The 15,976-nt window shown below is 58.2% G+C and overlaps 1 protein-coding gene across 1 annotated transcript in view; it reads right to left on the reverse strand.

Annotated features, from left to right (window-relative positions):
* Positions 1 to 3,065: 3,065 nt before the first annotated feature.
* The window catches only part of CASTOR2 (cytosolic arginine sensor for mTORC1 subunit 2), a 50,948-nt gene continuing 38,037 nt past the window's right edge, over positions 3,066 to 15,976 (reverse strand). Inside the window, exons 3-9 of the mRNA XM_033110168.1 lie at positions 15,366 to 15,559; positions 14,586 to 14,718; positions 13,958 to 14,081; positions 13,072 to 13,182; positions 12,524 to 12,606; positions 8,917 to 9,011; positions 3,066 to 8,836 (exon numbers count right to left, since the gene is read on the reverse strand). Of these exons, the coding sequence (XP_032966059.1) occupies positions 8,771 to 8,836; positions 8,917 to 9,011; positions 12,524 to 12,606; positions 13,072 to 13,182; positions 13,958 to 14,081; positions 14,586 to 14,718; positions 15,366 to 15,559 (806 nt within the window). The 3' untranslated portion in view covers positions 3,066 to 8,770. The remainder of the gene's footprint in view (positions 8,837 to 8,916; positions 9,012 to 12,523; positions 12,607 to 13,071; positions 13,183 to 13,957; positions 14,082 to 14,585; positions 14,719 to 15,365; positions 15,560 to 15,976) is intronic.

Genomic DNA, 15,976 nt, shown 5'->3' on the forward strand with positions numbered 1-15,976 from the left:
AGCACCCACCGTGCGCCAGGACCTGCCAGGCACCAGGGATGCTGTGATGAGACGGGTGCGTCCGTTCCAGCTGGACGGGCTGGGGGCGGCTGCCTCTGCTTGATCTGGCCTCACAATGGAGGAGACAGGGTGAGGCCACCGGCCCCCAGAGTTCACGGAGGGCTTTTGGGCAGATTCTGCCTGCTAACCCTGCACTTCTCAACCCTAGCTGGACCATAGGATCATTGCAGGATAGTCTTTATTTTTGATAGACCACATTTTGTTTATTCATTCATCAGTCGATGGACATTTTGGTTGGTTCCACTTTTGGGCTATTGGGAATAATGCCAAAACATTCCTGTACACGTTTTACATTGGCCCAGCTCTTTATTTTTTGCAACATTCCCATAAAAGATTTTGTGTGAATGTTTTCAATTTTCTTGGGTGTATACCTAGGAATGGAACTGTGGGGGCATTCACTTACGTTGGACCGTTGTTACCATGTAATCCATGACACACTCTAACCTCGAGTTCCAAGACACTGAATGTTGCTTTCCCCGGGTACAACAACGTGGACTGTTCCCCGCAGGCAGGCTCGTTAAGGGCTCTCTGCCTTCTTCTCCACACTTTTCCCTCCACATTGGCACCCTCTCCATGCCCGGGGTTCATCAGGGTGACGAGTGGGCCGCGGGTCTAGCAGATGGCTACCAGCGCTTCTGCGGGTTCTGCTCAGGTAGGGCTCCTGGAAAAACTCAAAGGAGATGCTCCACTACCAACCTTTGCAAGGTAAGGACGGACCTCTGTGTCCTTCCCTCCGTCTTACCCCTTCTGTGCTAACCTTCACTGTGTTTATAGCAACTTTCTTTCACCGTCAAGAGTTGTCAGAAAAGCTCACATTTCTTTCTTGGCTGTCCTTCTTGCTGTGCATCCACATCTGTTGCTTTTTCTACCACATTCCTTTTTCTTTTTTTAAATAACAAAATCATTTTAAAGTGTACAAGTAGTGGTTTTGAGCATATTGTCTGTCTGGTGCAAACACCACCACGATCTCATTCCCTTTGCAGAGGTGGTTCTTCCTACCTTTCTTGACCATCGCGACATCTGGCCCCTGACCCCCAGCTGGATTTCACACGATAAAACCAGGAGAGGCAAAATGACGGCAGATGCTGCTCTTTCCTTCTGTGGCCTTGTGACCTTTTTGAGAGCAGGTAGAGAAGCTTTTAAAACTATATAGAATCAGACCTTGGGGGTGGACTCCCCGCATGGGTGAGCCCCCAGGGGGTTCCATATGCTCTGGGGTGAGAACCCTGCCCAGAAGCAGCCAAAGCTGGTCCCACAGGAATTATGCCCTGGTTGGGGAGGGGCACATTCATGATTCTGAGGGCTGGTGGCACGTCAGCCAGTCCTCCACTTCCGTGAGTGCCCCTGCCCCCTGCCCGCTCTGGGAAGGCCCTGGAGCCCTGAGCGCTGAGGCCATGACCCCATCCCGCTTTCCTCCCATGAGCCAGTCAGTAACCCAGACCCACCATTCAAAGGCTAAGCAGCCTCTTGCAGGCACATCCTCCACGTCCCTCAGGGCCTGCAGGGCAGTGTGAGACCCCGGCCAGCCTGAGCACCCTCTTTTCCTTCCTCCCTCATTCCTCCCAGCCTTTCTCCGACCTCTCCATTCCAGCCCTCTGTGCCTTTGCTGTTTCCTCTGCTCAGTGCTCGGTCTTACCCAGCTCAACGCCCATGTCCTGGCTTCCTGGTCTCCCTCTGCTGCCAGGCAGTGGTCATTCCCCAGCCCCAGGGCACAGCATCTCCTGTGGTCTAGCACTGCACTCCCTGCACAGCTCCTCCTGTCTGCACCTCCGGGAGCAACTCAGGTCCGGCCACGGCAGATTTCTCTGGGTCCCCAGCTCCCAGCATGAAGTCTGGTGCTGCCTGGGTAACAGTGAATGTGAGTGGGCGGTGGGAAAGCCAGGCCTTTGGAACTGGCTGGAGAGTCTTGGGGCAATCAAGGGTCCCCGCGGATGTCGTGGCCCCAGTGGGGTATCTGAAGGACGGAGAGCGCATTAGTCTGCAGACCCCAGAAAGAAAGGCCTTCACAGTAGCCAGACCTTGCTTGGAGTCAGATGTGAGAAAGGGCTTCAGCCCCCATTTTCACTCCCTTCCATCTCCAGCTCCGCGTCTCCTGAGGACAGGAGTGAGGTGGGTTGAATGCAGGCACAGCCCTGCCCTCCAAGGAGAATATCCGAGAGGGGCTGGGTGAAGGGTGTTCAAGGTCCAGGACCTGCTGGCCTCAGGCCTCTCTCTCTCTTGCCTGGGCAGGTCCAGTGCCGACCTGCCAAGAGGGCAAGAGCCACACGTCAGAGTGCTTGTGGGAGGGACGCCAGTCCTGGTACCAGCAAGGCCCCGTCCTGCTCGGTGAGCACCCCGACCCCCCAGGCTCACCTCTGCCAGAGGCTGGCGGAGGGAGGGTGGGTGTCACAGCCCGTTTCCAAGATGGTCCCCAATGGCCTTGGCCTCTTGTGTGGTCTCCTCCTGTGTCACATCAGTTGGGCTGTATGATGGTAGAGGGTGGTGGGGGGGGATGGTGCACGGATTCTGAAGCTCGGGGGAGGCATTTTGGCTTTGACCTTGGCCTTGCATCCCTTGCTCAGAGGGAAGTCAAGCACCATACTGTAAGGACACTTGGGCAGCCCGGTGGGGAGACCCCAGTGGAGAGGAAATGAGGCCTCCTGCCAATGGCAGCCCTGTGCACGAACCACCTGGGACTTGCATCCTCCAGTCCCAGCCAATACCGCAGAGGACTGCAGCCTCGTCAGGGGCTCCGAGCCAGAACTACCCGAACTGCTCCTGAATTCCCCACAGAAATCGTGACGTGTAAAGAGTCATTTCAAGCCATTAAGTTTTGGGGCAACTTGTTCCATAGCCCCTCTCGCTTGGGGCTGTTTCCTCTCTGATTCTGGGTGTTGGGCTGGAAGGCTTTCCTGTCTTCCTCCCAGCCCTGGGCCTGTGCGCCGCCCCCCCCCCCCCAGTATGGAGAAAGGGGAGATGAGATACGGCCCTGGCCCCACAGTTATCAAGACAGCTGTCAGCCGACATCACTTTTTTCTCCATTTTAATGAACACTTTACAAAGTACAAAATATACTGTCTTTTTGGGGGAACATTAGGTACTTTTTCTCTCCATCATACAGTACATGAATCTCGAGGGTTTTGTGTTTCTTTAACAAAGTAAGTGTGAGGGGCCCGGGTGTAGGGCTGCCCCGTTCTCCCCTCACTCAGACCTTGGGACAGATGTAGGTGCCACTGCTACTGCTGGTGACCTGGGGCATGCCAGGTGAGGGCTCGACTCCCCAAGGTGAGGCCCTGGGCAGGGCAGGGGCCCCTCAGAACCACCCTGTGCATCCAACATCCACTCACCCCCATCTCGGATAACGGAAATGATTTTGGCATAGAGCAAGAGGAGGGCTTGGGATTTTCTGTTAGGTGCCCCTCCCACCCCAGTTTTGCAGCCAACCCTGCTCAGTTCTTTCTCAATCATTTTCTGAATGGATAAACTGAGGCAGTGGACAGAAACACATTGAGCTCTGTCTTGGGACCTGAATATGGCCTGGTTTTCATCTTTGCCCTCCCCTGACCCAGCTTCCAATTTTGCTGGACGTTCTTCCTGGAGGAGCCCCAGTGGGTGAGGGACTCTGGCACCAGTAGCCTCTCCCTGTGAACACTGACTTCAGGGCTAGATGCTTCTGGAGTCGGTTCAGCAGGCTAGCCCTTCAGGCTGGCTATGTGGACAGAGCCCCTGCCGGGATCTCTCTGCCCCCACCACACAGCAGTTTTAACAAAGTCAAGTGGGCTAGGGCAGTCCCGTGGGTGGCCCCACTCCCCACCCCGGACCCAGAGCCTACGTGCGGGGCCTGCCCCCTCACCTCCGCATGTGGCCCATGGGTCAGAATGCGAGGGAGGCCTCAAAATACCGAGGGAGCCAAACCCGTAGCTCAGATTTGGACTCTGCACACGTGTGCTCTTACACCCTAACGTGTATGACACAGCAACACCCACACATCGTGTGTATGTACAAACGTGTGGCCACGCACAGCACAGGTGCTGACTCCCAGGGCAGTGGCTGCCCTGCATGTCAGACTCCCACAGCCTCCCCTGCCCTGGAATCGAGAGCCACAAACTCCCGTATCACCAGGCGGCCCATGGGTGCCATGGGCCAGGCTGCCGGCTTCTGCCTCTACTCCAGGCCACTCCTGCTGCCATCAGCCCCAAGGAAAACCGGCTGCCTCAAGCCAACAGCTCCTTCCTTTCCTCTCCCGAGAGCAGGCTTCACAGGAGTGAGAGAGTATCACAGCGGAAGGCCACAGCCCATCCTGCGGCTTCTCCCACATTCTATGCAAAGGGGACGAGAGAGAATTCAGCTTGTCCTTTTGGTGCCTCTAATTTGAAAAAGAAAGAAAAAAGCTGGGGTGGTCTCTGAGATGTCAGAAAAGTACCTAGCCATACCGGGGCTCACCTGCCCTCACCACACCCCGGCTTCTCTTCCCGCCTGCCCTCCAAGGGGCCGAGCACTGTGGGCCATCTTAGTTGGCTGCCCTCCCAGGCGGCCTCTTTGAATGGAGGGCTACAGCCGGCTCCAGGCCTAACCCCTTCTTCAGCACAGTAGCTAGGAAACCTGAAAAGCCAGTCTTTCCGCCGCCGGAGACAATCCTCCACCCCTGCGCTTCTTTCCAGCCAACCACCACCTCCACGTCTCAGGGGCTGTGACAGCAGGGACTGGTCACGCCCCGGCCCTGACTTACAGTGGGCACCGTGATGGGGGTTTTCTTCCTAACCTGCACCCAGTGCTCAACTCAGGAAGTGGCATCAACAATTCTGTCACAGGGCTGAAGTGCTCTGCTGTCACCTGGGGGATCCCCAAGGTCCCCTCTTAGCAGGGGCTGGCAAGCGCCCTAGTTGTCCCCAAATCCAGATCCAGAGGTTCAGGAAAGTGGCCCAGGGTAGCTGTGGGCTCCTAAGAGATCTGCCCAGGAGAGGAACTGTGGCCGGGAGGGGCTGGTGGTGGGCGGGCAGCTTCATCTTTGATTATCAGGCAAATGCTGCCTTTTGCTTGAAACAGGCCTGGCCCTTTCCAGTTCCTAGAGCCTGTGACCCAGACCTCCCTGGCATTCTGTCCTCTCAGAGACAAGCCCCATCAGACAACACATCTTCTTCTGGGGTCCACACTGGGCCCTAAGGCCAGACTGCCTGCCAGGGGAGGCCAGTGGGCAGCTCTGGGTTACCTGGTCCCCTCCCTGCCCACCGGGGGCCTGTGGCCTGGAGGTGGTGGCAGGGGGAGAGTGCTGGTGCTCGGGGGAGGGGGACTCCTGACCCCCCTGAATCTTGGGGCAGGAGGTCTACGTGCCTCTCCAGCTTGGGTGTGTGCTCTGGGTTGAGGGCAGTGGCGTGGGCAGCACCTCTTGTGGGGCTCTGGAGACCCCTGGGGAAAGAGGTGTAAAGCTGGCACTGCCCATGCTTGCTGGGTGAGGACGAGGGGCTAAAGGGGCTAAGGGTTCCCTGTGAACCAGGGGAGCCCAGGCTGAGCATGGAACAGAGGCAGGTTTTCCCCACTGGGGCAAGGAGAACGGGGTGGCCACGGCGTGCCCTCCTTCACTCTCCCCTCCTTGAGCTCACCCCACTCTGCAGTGTACAGGGGTGGCGTGGACAAGGGGCCACGGTGGCGTTTAGATGGTTTCACCTTCTCCTCAGGGAGTGGCAGAGGCAAAGACACAGGGTCTGGCCTGCTCACCCGCCTCTCGGCAGCCTTGCCCAGACACCCAGTTTTCCTCCCCCCCCCCGGCTGCATGCCCTACCAGCCAGAGATAAGAAATCCTTGGCCCCAACAGCGCACATTCCTCAGGCCACCTCTCTGGTGGGTCTGAGCAGCACATGATCCATCCAAATGGAGCCTGAGGTCTGCAGACCCCACACTCGGCAAACCTGCAGACAGCAGGAGTCAGCTGGCCACTCTTTCCCCCAAAGTGCTGTGGAGACCAAACCAGCGACGGCCACTCACAGGCACCGCCAGACACGCACAGGCACCCGAGAGGACGCGCCTCGCCTCTGGGGGCCTCTTCACACAGCAGGACGGGGACTGCGAAAATAAAGAGAGGGGTTTTCTGGGGGCCCGCTCCCGCCTTGTCCCAAGCCCTGCCTGGACACATCAAGGGCATACATGCATCCTTTTTCAGGTAGGTGGGGCCAGCACCCAGGAGACCTGGGAAAAGAACCTGAGGTTTCTAAGCTTGCAGGTGAAAAGTCAGGTAAGCCGGCAGCATGAAAACAGCTATGTGAGCAGAGCGGGCCTGGCTGGAGAGCTGGGGGTGACCACCCAGCTGCCCTGGGTCTTCAGGCTGAGCCACTGGGAGGGGGCTGTGCTGTCCAGAAGCAAGAGGCCCCAACTCCTCCTCCCTGTTCTACCATCCCCCAAACACGGTGTCAGGGGCCCTGGCTGTGGAAACACGGGTGCAGAAAGGGCTGAATCCAGTTTCCAAGGGAGACTGTGGGCGACGGGGAGGGACCCTCGACACCCCCACTGCAGGCTCAGCTCCTGGGCTGCTGGTTTTGTTTTCTCTTAAGTCAGGGCTGAGGCAGCCAGTTTCTCTCAAAATCGTATTGCCTATATACTTGAATTAAAAATATATGGTGGCTCAAACGTGCCTGTGTGCATGGTGGGGGGAGGCCCTCACGCTCATACACACGGGGTCTGTGTCCACGTACCGCGCACACACGCGTGTGTGCCCACACAGTATATATTAACATATATATTGCTCAAGTATATATGCTATTTACAGTATATATCTATATCAACATAAAACACAGGTATTTATACGTGTGTACAATAGATACGCCCTAGGGCCTGGGAGCACTCACGCATTTCTGGGGTCACGGGGCCAACACACTTGCTTGGCAGGGAGGAAAGGCAAAGTGACATTAGGGAAACGGACAGAAAGCAGTCTGGAAAGGTGCGCCATGGAACACCAAGGCCTTCCCTGGACAGAAAAGGGACTCAGGGCTTCAAGTACTGCCCTGCCCACTTGGCCACCCCCCTTTTGGAACCAGCAATTTACACATTTTGGTTGTTTTGGAGTTTTGTGCAAAATGAATTAACTTAAAAAAAGGGGAGCTCCTAATCAGTGCTTGGGCTCTGAGCATCTGCAAGAATCCAGACGCACAGCCCTGTGTAAGGGGGGCGTCCAGGGCGCAGAGTCCCACACGGCTCGAAGTGGGGAGTGGGGGCACCGGCAAGCCCCTCACCAGACCAAGAGCACAGCCGTGGTCCTCTGCGCGTCTCAGGCCCAGCACAAGTCAGCTGCTGCCCAAGAAAGAGCAGCAGGAGGGGCACGGGCCACAGCGGGCCCTGGGCACTCAGAAAGCACCCCCAGCTAAAGAGGCGGCACAGACGCTCACCCCATCCTCCCTGGGAAGCTCCAGGGGGACAAGCCCACCTCGGCCTGGCTGTCCACCTCCCAGTGGCCCTCAGGTCCCTTCTGATGCTCAGATGGGAGCACGGCTTCCTGGGTACCTGTCAGGGGGCCTGGCTGACAGCCCTGAGTGAGGTGCACCGGGGGCCCCTGTCCTGTAACAGACCTCTGCTCCTAGCTTCCTGCTCCAAAGAGGGGGCCAAGGCCCCTAGTTCTCATACTTGCTCCTGGAGCCACGGGGCACCAGCCAAGTAACGCTGAGCCCCTGGGCCCCCCAACAGAACTCAGTAGGCCCTATCTCCTGAAACTGCTGCCAACGCAGCCTGGACGCAAATACATTAAATAAGGAACTAAAACAAGGTACGGTTTTCTCTATTAAGGCTCAGATAAGCTGCCTCCCAGGTCAAGTACTCATGAATGCCACAGTCCCAGGCTGAGGGGTGGGCGGGCAGGTGAGTTGGGGCCGAGGCCTTCCATGTCCCCCAAAGTGGGGCAAGGGAGGGAGGCAGGATGACGAGGGAGCCCTGTGCTGGTCTAGTCAACTGTTGGGGGGGGGCCTAAGAAACCCCAGGCCCAGGACGCTGGGGGTGCCCCCACTGGGGGGAAACCAAGGCTCTGCCTGCCTGAGTAGGGTCCAGGGCAAGTAGAAGGGACAGGAGCTCGCGCCCTGGGAAGCGCACCCCCAGGAGTGAGTGCTTGTGGTGGGGAGGGTCTGGACAAGGCCCCCCTGGCAGTCTTGCTGGGAGTTGGGGCCCAGGCCCTGTGGGTGGGGCCTCACAGTTCGGGGCCTCACCCCTGCCCCCTGTATCCTCATGGGCTGCTCACTGGCCTCCACTCCGGGAACCAGCCCTGAGCTGATGGACCCTGAGACCAGCAACCACAGCGTCCGGCTTCACGCCCTCATGGGATCCTTCCCAGGCTCCATGAACTCAGCCCCACTCGGCCTGTCCCCCAGGATGACATGCAAATGGGTACCTCAGTGTCTTACAGGAGGCACCAGCTTACTTCGGTGTCTGCCCCCAGCTGTGGGCATGACCGGATGAGGAGAAGGGTCAGCACACAAGCTCCCTGGGCCTCAGACAGAATTTTCTGGAGTGGGGGTGGGGGGAGGAAATGGGGGGTTCTCGGGAGGGTCTGGGAGCTCTAGGAAGGCAAGAGGACATGGAGAGAACTTGGCTTGGGCTCCAGGCCTGATAGAGTCAGCAATTGGGGGTGTCTCCTAGGCCCCTTCTTCGGGGGCCCTGGGGCTGATTTTCCAGTCTGTTGAAATACTGTAAGAATCTTCAGGTGGGGCTGGGCCCAGGCCGGGAGCGCAGACGGGGAGGCGTGGCAGAGGCCCTTCTAATGCTTCTCTGCTTGGCTGACTTTCAGGGCGCTGATGACGCCATTGATGTTTTCTTCTGGTACCTGCAAGGGGCAGGAGGCGGCAAACACATGAGCCCCCGGAACTGGCTCCCCTGCCCCGGGGGTCAGTGCTGCACACTCACCAGTGCGTGGTCGAACTTGAAAGTACTGATGTAGTAGGCAGGGATGTCTGCAGCAGCCAAGGGCTCGGAGATCTGGGCCACGATGCCACACTCATCTGGGGACAGTAGGGAACTCTGCTCAGCCTCTATGTGGTGTTATCACCCGGGGCGCCCGCCGGGCTTCTCAGCCTTTCCCCTCCTCTGCCAGAGCGCCTGTACTGTACCCACCATCTTCCCAGAGATTTCCTATTCCTACTCCTCCCCTGCAGGCTTAGAGCAAAGGCCCCCCTGCTGATCCCCTGGGCCAGCAGCAATGAGCTCTCCACCCTCACCGCTCCACCCAGTTCTAACTGTGGTCACTGTCTGCCAGTGTCTGTGCTCTGCAGTCCCACCTCATCTTCCCTGCCATCTTTCAAGTTCTCTAAGATAGAACTGGGGCAGCATGGGCAATGGGGGACATGGACTCAGGCCCTCTCTTCTAGCCAGATGACTGTGGTCAAGTCACTTCCTCTCTCTGAGTCTCCCTTAGTTTCCTCATCAGAGTCCCCACTGGGTAACGGCCTCTGCCTGTCCTAAAGCCAGTGTCAGGTATTTGGCTGGGGCTGGGACAACTTCCTTTCCTCTCTAATCTCTGAAGCAGGTGCTTTCTGGCCTCTCGAAAACCTCAAGATGACAGGCTGGCTTGGGGTTGCCGGGGGCTGGTCTTACCCTCACCCACAGCTTCCTCTCTGATTTGAAGGCACCACCCAACGCTTCCTCCTACAGGAAGACCTCCAGAATCTGAGGACCACTCCTCCGTCAACACAATCCTGTGTTGTTTTCCTCAAAGCTACTGTTCTGATTTTGGCGATGATGCATTTCCCCAACATTGTCCCTGACTGAGCACGGGGAGTGGACGGAAGACTCCAGATCTAGTCATCAACTCCCATGGGATTCTGAGGCCGGAGCCTGGGAATCAACCTGGGCTCCATCCCCATCGTCATGACTCCCAGCAACCCCTCTGCCTCTCCACTCCCTGGCCTTGGTCCTGCTTGCCAGACCCCCCAGGGACCTGCTTTCCCCTTGGTCTGCTGGAGCTCCTGGCGGGACCTGCGGGCCCCTTGGGTGGCTGTGCAGGCCTCGTGCCTGCACTCCTGGTGACCGTCTGCTGCTGTGTGGTGGAGGCTGGTTGTATCCCGAGGCACCTTTAGCTACAGACACAACTATTCCTATAAAAGGAGGACGGGAGGAGATTAGAATCTAGAATGGTGCTTTCCGAACTGTGGTTGTAACCCACGTGTGCCATCAATTTAGAAGGCTGGTGACCAGCGTTTTACAAAATGACAGAACAGAAAAGGAAAGGTCAAACAGCACAGCATATGGCCAGAGTGAGTCTAGTTTCATGAAACCAGTTGGAGTTGTTTATGTGTCTGCTGGGTTATGATGTGAAATATACTGATTCCAAATCATGGTCAAACACGTGTGGAATCGACCAGTCTAGAATCTTTCAGATTGTACGTTATTTTCCTTGCAGGACTGTTTACAGCTATAAGCATGGCTCTAAAACCCTCAGCATCCAGGAAGGCAGACCCAGCTGGGGCCTCCTCGGCTCAGCCCTTTCACTGTCACTGCCACGAGGCCACGCAGATCAAACAGCTCTACAGCCACGTGTGGACGTCGGCCAATGGAGAGATGGTTCGAGTGTCATCTACTGCACCGTTTTCACTTCCCCTCATCTGACTGTTTTGGTAATATTATTATCCTGAGTGTATTTTGGTAAACTCAGAACCACGGCTGGGGATAAAACGATTAGCAGGTATATGCGTCTTCTCGCCCATTGCTGCGTCTCCCCCTGATGACCCCTGGCTGCTTCCCTTGCCTGCCAGACTTCAGGAAGCAATGGCGGCAGACCCCCTGGTCTGGCATCAGGACCCTGCCCCTCTGCCTGGGATGACCTGGCAAGGTTCTTCTCCCACCCTTTCCACCTTTGGACGCTGCACCCAGGGCCCAGCTGCCTGCAGCCACCTGGGTACCGTGGAGAGGAGCCGCTATGCCACGCCTCCCTCTGCTGGTACTGCCCTCTCCTCCCTGCCAGCCCAGTGGACACGTATACCCACTGGTCAGCTCCAGAGCCACCTCCTCTGGGAAGCCTTCCCTTCCTGAACCTTCTCTAAGCCACCTGGTCCTTACATGTGACAGCGACTGCAACTGCTGTTTGCCGAGCACTCGGTGTAATCGACACCTGATGGATGCTCAGAACCACCGTGAGGCAGCATCTACCCTCACCCTTATTTTACAGATGAGGAAACTGAGGCTCAGAGATTAAGCAATCTGCCCAAGCTTACACTGGTTTCTTCCAGCCTCCTTCACTGGTGAGTTCCTCCAGGCTACTGTATCTCCACAACCCCATGACCCTGTACACTGGGCAGCAAATGTGGGCAAAAGAAATGCTGGGGTTTGTGGAGAAGGAGGCCCCGAGAGATAGACTGGGCCCCAGGGTCAGGCCAGGAGCCTTCAGTGTACATTTCCTAGTTCTCGAGAGACTGGCCACTGTCCTGTCCCCAGGATGGCTCTGGCTTTGGCCTTGATGTGGGCAGTTAGGGGGTACTGTCCAGCCCTGCTAGTTACCGTCTACTGTGAACTCATCCAGAGAAAGGCCCAGGTGGCAGAACCTGGCTCCCTCACCAACCCCTTGTCCCCAGATCAAAATGCCCCGCCACGCCCACGTTCTGTCCCAGGAGCAGAGCTCTCAGGGCTGACCTGGCGGCCCCTGGCACAGTCTGAGCTTTACCCAGAACATTCTGAATGTTGTCAATGGAAAATTAGGGCTCACTGCTTCCCCCGGGGCTTGGTGCTCCCCGGAAACAACTGCCCCGTGATTTACCAAGAGCCGCCTCTGGATTCAAGTTTCTGGGTCTAACAATCTCGCCTAAGGAAATCATTTCTAATCGAGACAGAGCTCCACTCGCAGGCAGCTCTCTGCACTCACTCCCAGCGGGGCCAGCAGCCTGCGCCCGGGGCTGGCAGGATCAGGGCCGTGCTGCCCTGCTGACTGACGGGTCTGAGGCCTGGGGCCCCTCGGAAAACGCTCACGGGAGAAACGGCCTCCCAAAGACACTGTGTGGACAACTGTGGAAACTTACTCTAGACTGAGTCTTAGGGAATTCCTGTGAGTTTCCTCCTGTGGGACCAGGTCACTGTGATCCCGGAGCAGGAAGTGCTGGGATGCCTGAGACTGACTGTGAGGTGCTCAGCAAACACATTTATTTATGGGAAGGAAACATTAAAAACGACAATAGGCATTACCTGTGAGCAGTGGGACTAAGGAGTGATTTTTTCCCCCTTTTCAATTTTTATTCTGTCCCCAATGTTCTAATAATAAGCAGGTATTAGTTTCTAGTGGGGAAAATAAGAGCACTGCGGTTGCAGCCACTGCTCCCATCCTCTGGAAGCCTGGACCTCCGGTCACTCACCGGTCAGGGGCCTAGGGCAGTGGGGACCTCAGGCTCCCTAAGCCTCAGTCTCCCCATCGGAACCACAGGGTACAGACACAGAGGCTGAGGGACCCTGGATGGCGTGAGTCCCCAGCCTTGGAAGCGCTCACAACGCCAGCCCCACAACCCTCCCTGTTGAACCCCACAGGGCTCACCGAATCCCAGGGGCTGTCCTCCAATTCGCACCATCTTCCAGAGCTCTCCAGATGCGCTTGTGAACAACAAATTACTAGGAAACCTTAAAAAGGAGCGAGAGAGAAACCCCAGAGGCTGTTAGCGGTGCTCCCCAGGCAGCACTCCACGGAACCTTCCCCGCTGGCCGGGCTCCACCTTCCGCAGGAGGGGCCTGAGCTCAGGGACCCAAGGACCATCCCCCCGTGAGCCACTGACCCACTCTTTTTGCACCCTCCTCGCCCGGGGTTGGGGGACAGGAAGGCAAGGCTGAGAATGGGCTGTGAAACACCTGCCCCTTTGCTAAGGCCGTTTAGGACGGCCCGCCCCAGCTCCAGAGAGGGGGCTGAGGGACAAATGGCACGTGGATGACCCGGGGCCTCGGTCTCTCCAAGCCGCCTGTTACCTGTGGGACAGGGCCAGCTCACCTGCAGTGAAGGGTTGTGAAGACCTATTAGGGACAAAGTGGGTGACGTCCCCACCACGGAGCTGGCCCACCCTGGGCTGACCTCTACCCTGGGGCCCAGCTCACCTCTGCTGGGTCTGCACGTCCATCACCAGGGAGATGTACCCCTCAATAAGGGAGAAGGAGAAGAAGCGGATGTGGCCGCAGTCGTCGCCGGCAGCCATTGGGTCCTTCACTCTGGAAGCGGGGAGCTGGTAAGAGGCGGAGTGGGGGCCCCGCTGCACCCCGAAAGCCACCCAGCTCGCCTGCCCACCCACTGGCCTCAGCATGAGGTGTTGGGAAGAGCACTGCCTGGGAAAGCAGGGCCAATCCCGGCCCCTATCCCGCCTTGCGGGTAACCCTGAGCCAGTGTCCCCACCTTACTCTCCTCATCTGTGAGGTGCAGATGATTCCACGGCATTCGCAGGGGTGAGCACAGCACTTCACAGTGCTGGAAACCCAGCTGGCCCCCCGGACAGGCCACACCTGCCCCTCCCCAGGCAGGGTGTCTCTGTCCCTGTGTTGACGACATCTCAGGGCACAGCCTGTGGTCACTGATAGCTCACTGGGCCCTGGCCCCACCCAATCTGGTGTTGGCCTAAACTTAAAATCCGCTCTGAGGAAAAACGCAAAGCCTGTCATCTACAGAACGAAAAAACCTGAGTTTCCGGCTCCCCAACTGACTGAGCGTGCCCTTGGAGCGCAGGGGACAGTGCGGTATTTATGACATCTACATACACACCGGGCTTCACCAAGCTTTGAGCTTCCCAAGGAAGAACGTCTCCCTTCTTAGAATGAAGCTTTTGGGGAGAGCCATGCTTCCCCGCCTCAGACCAGCTTCCAGGGCACATCTGCGACTCCCCTCTCAGATGAGCTCCAAGGGCACGTCTGTCCCCCAGATGAGGCAGGGGCTCCTAGGCACAGCTGCGTCCTCTTGGCCCACCCTGCAGCCCCTCCTGCGTGAGGGCCCTACCCGTTGGAGTAGAACATGACATCCATGAGGAGTGTGGCCACCGCAGGAAGCGTGTCGGGGTCCAGGCTGGTGACACAGAACCTGTTGCTTGGGCTGGACAGGGGGTGGATGACAGGCCTCTGGACTGTGGGAGCACAAAGACAAGGGGTGCTGAGGCCGGGAGGAGAGAAGCAGCATGGGGCAGGTAGGGGCCGAGGCAGAGGGACAGCCAGCCAGCAGGCGCTCTGGGGAGGCCCGTCGTCGCTCCACCAACACCTACAGCTCTCCTGCCACTCCAGGCTCACCCCAGGCCCTGGGCCTTGGCACATGCCATGCCGTCTGCGGGAATGCCCTCCCCAACCTCCACCACCTGGCTTAGCTGCTCCTTGTTCTCCAAGCGTCAGCTCGAGAGTCACTGCCTCTGGGCGGTCGGTCCTGACCCCTGGGCCAGGTCGGCAGTGACCTGGGGCCATCGCTAGCGGGATCCACATCCATCACCCTGGCTGGACCTCGAGAACAGGGTCTGCCCAGGACTGTGGTAACCATGCTATGCCTGGCGCTCAGCTGGTGCTGACAATGGGCTGTTCCACAGAGGAACTGGTAACTTCTTGAGGTCTCCCTGCACAGACCCCCCACCTGCCCTGCTCACCCATCTTGGGCTTCACGAAGCCGTTGGTGATGCCAAGGTTCTCAGCTGCCACTGTCTCGCCATTGACAACCCGCAGGATGGTGAACTCTGATGACAAGGTGTGGGTGACGAAGGGCAGGTCCCGCTCACGCACCTGGGGACAGGGAGTCGAGCACATGAGTGTCCTGTGGTCCCTGAATTCCGTGGGACTGGGGTCACTGGCCCTCTGAGAGTATGTCCCCAGAACCAGCTTCCCTGTCCTTGCCCCCTGCCGTCCTGGTGGGGGATGGAGGCCTGGTAGCAGGGGCACAAGTCTGGGGCACCAGGGGTCATGCAGAGGGGAGGAGACCACACCGAGGGCCGGGACGTGCACGTCTGCCCCCCACCCCACCTTCTGTGCTGTGCCCTGACCTGTCCCTGCCCTGCCCTGGGCCCGTGGAAGAAGAGAATGAATGACGTGGTAATCAGGTGCTGGTCTCGTGACCAGACACACCTGCCACTCCAGGGGAGGGGTGAGGGAGTGGGGAGCCAGGTGTCCAGCTGGGAGAGGCCCCCATTCAGATGTGCCCCTCATCCCTTACTTCCTGGCCTCCAGGTCAAACCACGCAAGAGGCAGGTGGTGGGTGGGGTGGGCAGAGACCTGGAGCCCAGCCTGGGCCACGCCGACACTTGACTGATGACCCCAAAGTACCCCTGACTTCTCTCTGATCTGATCAGAGAATGGGGGCCACAGAGCTTTACAGACTCTGTCTGCGGGGGTGTCCACATCGCCCAAGGCCCAGGGTGCGCCGCTGCGGTTACCAGGATGAAGTCCGTCTGGTAGGTGGACAGCATGAACACGGAGATGTTCTGGTCGGCCAGTGGGGCGATGACCGACTTGGCGATTTTGGTCACGCCGATGGGCTGGGAGCTGGAAAAGCTGCCGCCGCCTGACACCACGTTGAGGGCCAGCCAGGTGGCATCTGCCACGCTCAGGTGCTCCGAGGAGGGCAGCTCTGGAGGAGGACACAAAGCCGGCCTGTGACTGATGGGCCCTAGGTCCCCAGGGCAGGACAGGGCAGGCCCCAGAGGTGGGGACTGAGACTTGGGAGCAGCTCTAGGACCTCGGCTGCCCGCTCTCTGGCCTCAGTGCCCGCACCTGTCAGAGGATGGGATCGGCCTCCAAGGTCCTGCCTTGGGAGGACAGAGGCGGGAAGGCCCTGAGCAGCCTTTGGAGGAGCCAGGTGGCTCAGCCCAGCAGGAACCACAGGGACGAGCGGTTTCTCTATGCTTGGCCTCAGTTTCCTCAGCCATGAAATGATAAGTAATCAGCAGTCAGAACCAATTTTGTTATTTTTAGTTCTCACTACCCTTCTGGGTACCAGGTGCTTCCATCACCAGGAACGGATCCTGTGGGTTTCCAACTGGGTTCC

This window comes from Rhinolophus ferrumequinum, chromosome 7 (genome assembly GCF_004115265.2).
Source record: "Rhinolophus ferrumequinum isolate MPI-CBG mRhiFer1 chromosome 7, mRhiFer1_v1.p, whole genome shotgun sequence".
NCBI lineage: Eukaryota > Metazoa > Chordata > Mammalia > Chiroptera > Rhinolophidae > Rhinolophus > Rhinolophus ferrumequinum.